Below are 9937 nucleotides of genomic sequence, written 5' to 3' on the forward strand. Positions count from 1 at the left end.
CTATCCAAGGCGAGGATAGATGTTCAAGGGAAACCTGAATGGTGGTTAATCCGGCTCACCAAGTGTAAACACTGACTTACAGGACATGACAGGGGGGGATAAGCTTCAAACCAGTGAAACAAGCTGGCTGTGAAAATTCTCTGAAATGTTGTCCACTTCTCTTCGCTCTGGCTTACCTGCACTGAGTTGACCGCATGCTGCTGGCAAGAGATCTCTTTCTCCATCTCTTCTTCACTCTCTCTCGCCTTCTCCTTCTCCCCCTCACTCTCCTCCTCCTCTATCCCGCTCTCTTGCTCCAGGACACGGAACTCCCAGTCCTCAAATGCCCGGGCTGCTGCGTCCACCATCTCTTTCTCCTACACCAGGGAGAGAGAGAGAGAGGGAGAGAAATAGGGAGGGAGAGAGAGAGACAGAGTGGAGGAGAAAGAAAGAGAGAGAGAGAGAGAAAACAATAGATGCAAAGAGAAAGACACGGACAGAGGGACGGTATAAAAAAAAAAGAGAAGAAAAGCAGACAATTGGTTCAGAGAAAGGGCCTCTGGCTGGGAACGCAAAAACTAAAAACAAACGTCGGACCATTCCAAACCATTAATTAAACACAGGCCATAAATCCAGGTTCTAGGTCTCTGTCATGACAATGACAAAGATCTATGGTATGATGTTCACCATGCACAAGAGCACTCTGTCTCAAACTCCAATGCCTGTCACAAGTGTTGCCCTGACACATCAGGTTGAACAGGTACTGAACAGTTCCCTAGGGTCCGACTCGTACAAACAACATGTCGTGCAAATGGGAAAGAACATAGCGTGAATAATTCAGGGTTGAAAAAACACTGAAAGAATAACTCAACACTGATGTCAACATAGTTTCTGTGACCCTGAGGCAAGCTATCGTGGCCCAAGGCAGCACCACATTCGATCAATCACTAGGGTAAACTGGACTGAGCCCAGAAAGCTGAGACATTGTTCATTACACGTCAAGTAGTCTCACGTAGCCATACTTCCAAATTGTGTTTTTCCCCCGCCTCTTTTGGAGGTCTGGAGAATTTTAGATTAGCAGATCTGGCTTGGATTGAACTGGACAGAGCGATGGGAGAATATGCTCGGAATTTCATTGGATGTTACATTCCAAGGTGAGTATTGGAACAGGGCCATACTGTGCAGTACTCTACGTTAGGTGTAGTGTCGTGTTATGCTGTTCCCTGGTCGGCCAGTCACCTGTTGCTGCTGGAGCAGTAGTTGTTCTCTCTGGCTCTCGGCCTGACCGGGGATCAGCACCTTCTTCTCCTCACACCTCCTCCTCAGCTCCTCCACCCTGGCCCTCTCCTCCTCCAGCCTCGCTCGCTCCTACAGGGGGAGAGAGAGGAGATGAGGAGTGACAATGAGAGAATAATCGTCTCGGAAATGAAACCACATCATCCCTGGATGACTGACTAATGATTTCTAGTGTAAAATGTACATACAGAGTTCTGTTTACGTAGGCAGTACTGTTTACATACACAGTTCTGTTTCCATACACATATCACTCATGGCGTTCCAACCATGACAATCAAACATAGGCCGACTCACACAGCCCTCTGGTTACAAGTTTGATGCTCTAACCACTCGACAACATGACGATTCAATCGGCAATCCAGACATGGATTTAGGGAATCACTGTAGCCGCACTGACAGAAAACTAAAACAAAGTTCAATTCGCGACTCTGTCAGGACACTCTGGCCTGGGTCGTAATGAAAAGAGCGGTCTCTGTGTTCAGAACTACTGACCTTCTGTCTGTCCGTCTGTCTGAGAGTCAGTCTGCGTCTGCCCTCCTCCTGCAGTGCCTGCAGCTGCACCGAGTGTCTGCGCAGCTGGTCCCTCTCCGTCTGCAGCTCCCCCTGCAACAAGGCTATCTCCAGCTGCAGCTGCGCAGACACAAGATCGACAGGTATGAATCATAACAGTAAAACACAAAAGAGACAATCCTCCACTTTTAGGGAGACTTGTTTTGCGAATGACCATTAAAGCAAACTAGGGAAACAGCCTTGAAAGGTGACACTCTTCAAAAAACAATGATTTCATATGACATTCTATCTGGCTCTTGATTGGCTAAACAATCGGGGTCTCTCACCCCTATCTTTAGCTCCTCCCTCTGCTGGTCGATCTCAGTGATTCGCTGCTGCAGCATGGACGGTGACGACAGGATCCTCGCTGACCCTGCCTCCAGACGTTTGGCGTGGTACTGCGGGAGGAAAAAGAGGGGAGAGAGTACAGTGATGTCATCGCACAGGAGGTTTGCTTCCCACACACACCGCTTAGTGGCAACCGCTTGTCACTTTAAATAAAAGCGTCTGCTGAGTGAGCATATCGCCACCATGAACAACCTCACCTGACACCAGTTAAAGAGCAAGACACCCCCTCCTCACCTTCTCACTCTCTGTGCTGCTGCTCTCTGTGTCGGACTCCGCCCCGGAGGAGGCGGGGCTCTGCCCTCCGGCTAATCGGGTGATCCACGGCGGCCGCAGGCCCTGTTCCCATTGGCTCCTCTGCGTTTCCATATTGTGACGGGGCATTTCTGAGGATAAGAGACGGGGGGGGGGGGGGGGGGGGGATGATGAGAGGTTCAGTATAGGGGGGGCCTTCAGTGACATGACTTGACTGAATATTGTGGTAATCTAATCCACTGCATGGTTGAGGGCGTTTAAGAGATCAGGTGACAGTTCACAGAGGGGATATAACACAGTTGAGTAGTAAGCCATACTTTGTAAGCACCGTAAAGTAGAAAATCCCCTTAGCTTCCAGAAACTGTTACGCCTGATGAGGAAAACAACTAGAGGTAAAGAAGGGAAAGTCATAGTGAAAGAGAGGAGAGAAAGCAGGATGTGGGGTGGTGGTTTGGGGTTGTATTTCAGGGTCTGTCGGCTACGGGCTTTGTCTCATGGACAGAAAGAGAGTGCAAACAAAGCTACTAAGCTCTTCTCAGGGCTGTGCATAAGGGTACACAATTTTGATTCAATGCGATAATACAGTTGTATGTTAACCGCATGGATGTAACTAGAAATACAAAAGTGCTTTGAAGTGCTGTTCTACACGGTGCCTATACGGTACCTTTCATCTCTTTCATATAGATCTAGGTGTATGCACAGCGCAATCAGTCGGTTGAATAGCAACAAATTATGTTTTTGTGAGGTTTTCTGTCTGTTGAACACAATGCAACCAAGCATCTTTGAAACTAATACTAACTATCATGTATTTCTCTTGCTTCTCCCCACTCTCTCTCTCGGACACACACATCACACAAAATTGTGTGGGAACAGAGTCTTGATTCCCATTGTCCAAACCTTTCCCACCCTCTCTCTCTCTCCCTCCCTCCCTCCCTCCCTCCCTCTCTCTCTCTCTCTCTCTCTCTCTCCCTCTCTCTCTCCTCCCTGCTTGTCTCTCTGCCTTCCTCTCTTCCTTCCTCCCTCTCTCCCTCCCTCCCTTCCTCTCTGCCCTCCCAGGCCTTATTAGGCCATGAGGCCCTGGAGGTCTGGAGGCATGGGGATAAATATACAACTCAGATATGAGTGAGGGGTTCCAAACACAGACTGGCACACTGACACAGAGAGAAGACAGTGAGAAGTGAGAGTGAGAGTGAGAGTGAGAGAGAGAGAGAGAGAGAGAGAGAGACAGAGAGGAGGAGGAGTGAGGGACAGAGAGTGGAGGAGGAAGAGGAGGAGGAGGAGAGGGGGAGGAAGTGGGTTCTAAAATGTCAGAGGCCAGTGTCATATTTCCACTAAGAGGAGATCTGAGCCACCATAGAGCCATGCAGAGACATACAATACTGTTACGTTTACAGTACATAGGTACAGTATTGTACCCCACTCATAACAATAGTGATACTGAACATGTTATTTCATCCTATTCATCTTTAACTATGTTTCAGGATATATGTGCTGGAATGGTAATGCCATGACAATTCATCGATGTTTCTGGCACACTACATAGTGAGGTTATTATTAGATATAGTTGTATGTAATGTTAGCGTACTGTACACACAAACAATATGGAGGATGAACCACAGCCTAATTCCATACAGAAGGAAAGCCAGGGTGTGCTTTGATTAAGCCATACAGTCAGAGTCACATATGACAGAATGATGACACATGACGTCTGCAAAAGTGTGTTATCTGACCTAAAGTCCAATTCAGATACACTATCAACATGAAGAGAAACTGACTGCAGCTGAGAGGAGCATTCAAGAGTAAAGTCCATGCTTTCACGTCAACACGGAGGTTTATCAAAAAGCCACAAACAAAGGCTAAACAAACATACACTGCAGAGACCAGGGAGGGGGGGGGGAATGGGGGGGGGAAATGCAGAGAGACTAAAAAAGGGTAAAAAGACAGCAAACGAAGGGACAGAAAGAGTGGGGGGGGGGGGGGGAGTGACCAGGTCAAAGGTATGATAGAGAGGGAGATTAAGCAGGAAACTAGAATGTTTCAAATGTGCAGGAAATTCGAATGTGTCCAAAATTGGTCTTAATTGCAGAGGAGTGGCAGTAGTGATTATGATAAGGAATATAAACAGCCAATCCCTGTGTGTGTGTGTGTGTGTGTGTGTGTGTGTGTGTGTGTGTGTGTGTGTGTGTGTGTGTGCGTGTATGTGTATATGTGTGTATGTGTATGTGTATGTGTATGTGTGTGTATGTGTGTATGTGTACATGTGTGTATGTGTGTATGTGTATGTGTATGTGTGTGTGTTATATAACAACTCTCCTACCCAGAGGTGACACAATGCATAACCCTCAACTCCCAGGCCAGAAGACACTGACTCTCACACTGGACTGGTAATGATTCCCCTCAACTCAGCAATAAACCAGCAACAGCTGACTTGCCATATCCCCTGGTGAACACATATGCACGCTTGCACTCACACTCACACGAGTGCGCACGCACGCACACACGCACGTGTCCCGACTGAGGAGACAATTCAATTCAATGTTGCTTTATTGACATGACATTCAAAGAAATGCATTGTAGTACTTCTATTTTTATTTTTATTGTATTTTAAAACTTATTGTATTGTTGCACTACTCTGTGGCACTGTCACTTTTGCATTTCACTGTATACTTGTATGCACGTGACAAATAAAGAATCTTGAATCTTGAATCTTGAATCATTGCAAACGCATAAATTAAATCCTGAGGAGTCTCCATACCCAGTTTGCTGTGTTGTGATAATTACAGGGCTAATAGTGGTGAGTACCTCCCTGACACACCAACTATACAAGCTTGTCCTGCTTCCTCCTTCCTGTCCTCCCTTGACCACTTGAGGTCAGGTTTGGGTTTAGTTTGACTGTCGGAATCTTCTGCCTTCCAAGGTGATGAAACTCGTTTGCCTACTGTACATTACTCTCAACAACGATAGAGCAAACCCTGTTTGAGACTTTCAACGGCCACCATTTTGGCACCAAATGTGCCAAGATCATTTAACCGTATGAATGCAAATCAATGTAATTTCCATGGGACTTTGGATGTCAACATGGGGGTAGTTTGCACAACTATGGCAGCAGGGTATAGTAAGTTATAGACTAACTGCTAAAAATCCTAAAACTCTCACAGAGCAACAATAATGACAGGGTTAGGGTTAGGGTTAGGGTCTCCCATTGTCATGTAGGGGGAATGCCTGAAAGAAAAAGTAAGCTCAGCACTGTGTACACAAAACCATATACAGAGGGATTGTTGTCACTATGTGCTCAATGCAAAGGTGCTACGGGGAAATGTGTCATACATGTGTAGCGCATGACCTCCAATGGTTGACTTGGCTGGGCCCAATTCCAAATGGACACCTAGGACCTACTCCCTGTAGATTGAAAGGATTGAATATAGGCCTAAGCAATATAGCAAAAATCTCACCAAGCCTATCAGAGGGTATGGTGGAGCTATAGATCTACATGAAGGGGTATTTAGGGGTATAGAGGCAAGGGACTGATCTGGAATTGAGCACTGGCCATTCACCATCTATAATGATGTTTTCTTCACTTTCACCTTTGTCTAGCTGACATATTGTGCAAGAACTACTCTCACCTGAGAAGCATAAAAACACATGTCTTGTCTGCAACTGTGTGCACAATATTCAGGCACGCAGCAAAAAGGTTATAATATCACTTTTTGCACTGGAACTCAAACTTTATTGCTTATCACGTTATGCAAATATTGACCATGTGTTGCTCTGTAAAACAAACAAAAAAACGTTCAAACTTTTCCTAGGTAAACATGCAACAATATGTTAATAACACAGTTATAATCATCCAGCTCTCTATGTCAGACATTCTAGTGGAGACATTCAAGCCACCAGCTTCACCTATGTACCTATATGACCTCAGAGGCACTACTGCTCTGGGCTGTTGTGGTCTATGGGTCGCTAGGCAGGAAGCTGTCATCACCACCCTGGGGCCGGAGCAGGAAGAGCAGGTGACAGGAGCGAGGCGTGACTGTTGTTGTTCTATGTGGTGTCTGCTAGAGAAGAGGTGAGATATCCTGACTGTCGTCTAGGTATGAGGGCGTATTATAGGCCTATTGTTGGACTCATAGTTTAGTCAGCTTGTATCTAGGAATAGTTCTACGTACTGTATAAGGCTGTTGTTACTAGGGGACTGGATTGTTATACTGCATTTTGCAGATTAAAATACTGGCTAAAGACACTGCTTTGAGTTATTGAGGAAGGCAGTTCAGTTCATTACTAGATGAGTTATCCATTGACTTGTTTTCCCCCCAATAAAGTCGGTTTTCAGTTTGAAATTCAACATCAGTTCGATCTGTAGAATGCAGCACTCCAATGCTGTCTGGAATTGTTTGAAGACACCACTAATTACATGGGCTGTGAACATTGCTAGTCTGAGAGCTGGTTTAACAACATTGACATGGATTCCAGTGGCCTGAGCAAATCTCTCAGTTCTGAGGTAAGGGGAATAATCACCCATTAATGACAGGCTATGTCTCAGACACAGATTTGTCCATACAAGTGCCGACTGAAGCGGGGCATGGGAGAAAAAGAGAGATATGCTGTCCATTCCCCCGACAGTAATCCTCCCAGGCAATCTTCTCTCAACCTCCCTCATCATCCTATACTCCCCCTCTCCTTTGTTTACATTGTGTGCCCATGGAGTGATAGACAAGCAGATATCATCATCAGCTAATCAACATGTGAGTTTACATAAACGGAACTCACTGTCCTGGGACATGCGTTTTTGGTACATTGAGAAAAAACACTTTTGGATTACAAGACATGGTGCTCTCGAAAATAAGAACTATATTTGATATACTACTATCTAAAGTCTAAGGACAATTTCAGCCCCGTCAGCTTTATACACAAGATCCAGACATGACATGATACTCTCGAAAATAAGGAGTATATTTGATATACTACTATACTACTATCTAAAGTCTAAGGACAATTTCAGCCCCGTCAGCTTTATACACAAGATCCAAAACTATTTTGACTGGCTGTCTGATTTCATGTAAAGTTCCCATTTAAAGTGTCTTTATTTCTGTTAAGATTATACTGTAAATATTGTATTTTACTGTAGTCCTATACTGTTTGAATGGGTATTTATTCCCATGGTCTATCCAAAACTTAAACTTGACCTCGTCCGTTCCTGTGACACCAATAAAGTCAATTAGGAAATCCACGAGGGCTATATAGGTCATTAACACATAAGTGGCTATTAGTGAAATAGAAATTATCGGAAAACGCGATCATTCGGCAGTTACAATGAACACCGCATTAACTTACCTGGGAAAGTGTCCTCTTTAAATGTTATGTCCTCTATGATGTTATGGGAGATGAGAGTTGGTAACTTGTTCCTCAAAAAACAGAACGGCCCACAAAATAAAGAAGCGATAGCCGATAGGTTTGCAGTGCGCTTTCGCTTTCAAGTAAATTAACATACGTATCCAGAGCTTTCAGAGTTTCTGTTAGCTGTCGTGTCTCGTAAACGCTTTGATAACTTTATCCTCTCCCCCACTATCTCTTGTTTGATTCAATCCCACCCTATCGCTCCCATTGAACATGACGGACCACCGTAATCTGTCGGCGTCAACAGGTGAAATGGAATGCATGTGAGAGAGAGAGAGAGAGAGGGGGGGGAGGGAGGGAGCGAGGGAGGGTGGGTACTTTTACAGCAAAAAAGTTGGTGTGAAAACTACGCGTCTGTGAACACGGGCGTCATAGTTGCGGTCTGCTGAGGGGAGTCCGCACTGAAACGGGAATTCTATTCTGGGATTTTCCGCGACGACATGACACGACACAGTCAAGATATCGTTATAGGTCCACCATAATGTAAACGAACATGGGCACCCTGCCAACCCACCTCGCGGGTTTGTGTCCCTATCAAAAGACAAGCCCCTCGGAAAGTACATTGGCAGCCACGTAAATCTCTCCACACTCTTCTCTGTATCTAAAGGGGTATTTGTCGTGCCGTCCTGCCCCCTTAACAGCTCTGTCTGAATGAGCTGATAGTGTAATCATAGATTATTCCGTCGCCCTCTTCATTTAACAGGGACATGTGGACGGGTGAGAGAGAATGGACAGAGTCAGGGAGGCAGAGCTTGAGTGGGCAAAGAGAAAGACTGAAAGGGGTAAAGAGAGAACAGATGGGGAGGGTAGGGGTACAGCTGGCCGCTTGTTTACAAAAAAGCAAAACAAGTTAGAGAATGGGCCTCTCTGAGCAGGCGAAACACTCTGGCACAAAAACAACATATCTTATGCATAATGGCAATGGCTACACCTCCTGTATTTAAAAAAAAACAATGCAGGTGTGTCTGTCAGTGAGTAGGTGAGGAAAGAGTTGCCTAATGACAGAGACAGCTGGTAGACGAAGCTGTGTGTGTGTGTGTGTGTGTGTGTGTGTGTTGTCTACAAGTATTGAACTTGCAAGCAGACAATGCAGTCTGTTCATATTTCAGTGTCTTTTCTTCTATTACTTAAAAAAAACAAAAAAAATACATTTTCTCTACTTTCATCATAAGCTTACAGCAGCTGTCTCAAAAGTGTATCATTTCATACCAGGTGCGTCATGTGCCTTTCAATGAAGTCCATAACCTAGCTGGTACTTCATTGTCATACCATCAAAAGTACGGCCAGCTCAGGAAATTATTAGTTTCAGAATAAAGCAAACCTTTGCAACACTAGATCTGAGGAGTATGGTCTTACAATACACGCTATGAAAATGTGTAAGCAGCTTCAACAGAGACGTGTTTGAGTCACAGCCAGACACTCCCACCACATCTCCCCAAACCTGTCTACCTGGTATCGTCAACAGTCCCTGAGACTCAAACTAATGGCTACATGTCTATGAGGAATCCTGTGGCTAAGCTAGGCTATGTTGATATTTCAGGTCACACTAAAGTGGAACATCTATGGAGAGAAAGATAGAATAGAACAGATATGATGATGACATGCTGTACGGATAGATAGGCCAGTAGATAGGAGACAAAGAAGCAAGCAAGCACACAAAGGCATGCCCATAGTGAGTTTTGGACTTTCGTAATGGAAACTTGGCCCACAGTGATTTCAAATGCAAATAGGAGCTTCATTTTCCTGCTATGTAAAAAGGCCATACTGGCAACAGTCAGGGTAGTGTGTGTGTGTGTGTGTGTGTGTGTGTGTGTGTGTGTGTGTGTGTGTGTGTGTGTGTGTGTGTGTGTGTGTGTGTGTGTGTGTGTGTGTGTGTGTGTGTGTGTGTGTGTGTGTGTGTGTGTGTGTGTGTGTGTGTGTGTGTTGCCTTGGCTAGAAGACCCTGGAATCACTGGAAAGGCCATGTGGAAGAGCTCAATTGTGTCAGTCCAGCATTCATGAATACTAAACGGTGAATGGAACATTTCTATTTGAACATTGCTATAACGTCAATCGCAACTCTGCAATTCAATTCATATAGAGGTGTATTCAAATAAAGAGTTGACTCTGAATTTTAAAT

General features: G+C 45.0%; 1 protein-coding gene across 1 annotated transcript in view; it reads right to left on the reverse strand.

The window, feature by feature from the left end:
- phldb3 (pleckstrin homology-like domain, family B, member 3) overlaps window positions 1-8059 on the reverse strand; it is a 16126-nt gene extending 8067 nt beyond the window's left edge. Inside the window, exons 1-6 of the mRNA XM_083679582.1 lie at window positions 7756-8059; window positions 2407-2555; window positions 2112-2222; window positions 1768-1905; window positions 1219-1347; window positions 177-356 (exon numbers count right to left, since the gene is read on the reverse strand). Coding sequence (XP_083535708.1) covers window positions 177-356; window positions 1219-1347; window positions 1768-1905; window positions 2112-2222; window positions 2407-2553 — 705 coding nt within the window. The 5' untranslated portion in view covers window positions 2554-2555; window positions 7756-8059. The remainder of the gene's footprint in view (window positions 1-176; window positions 357-1218; window positions 1348-1767; window positions 1906-2111; window positions 2223-2406; window positions 2556-7755) is intronic.
- Between the last annotated feature and the right edge of the window lie 1878 nt (window positions 8060-9937).

This window comes from Argentina silus (assembly GCF_951799395.1).
Source record: "Argentina silus genome assembly, chromosome: 10".
Taxonomy (NCBI): Eukaryota; Metazoa; Chordata; class Actinopteri; order Argentiniformes; family Argentinidae; genus Argentina; species Argentina silus.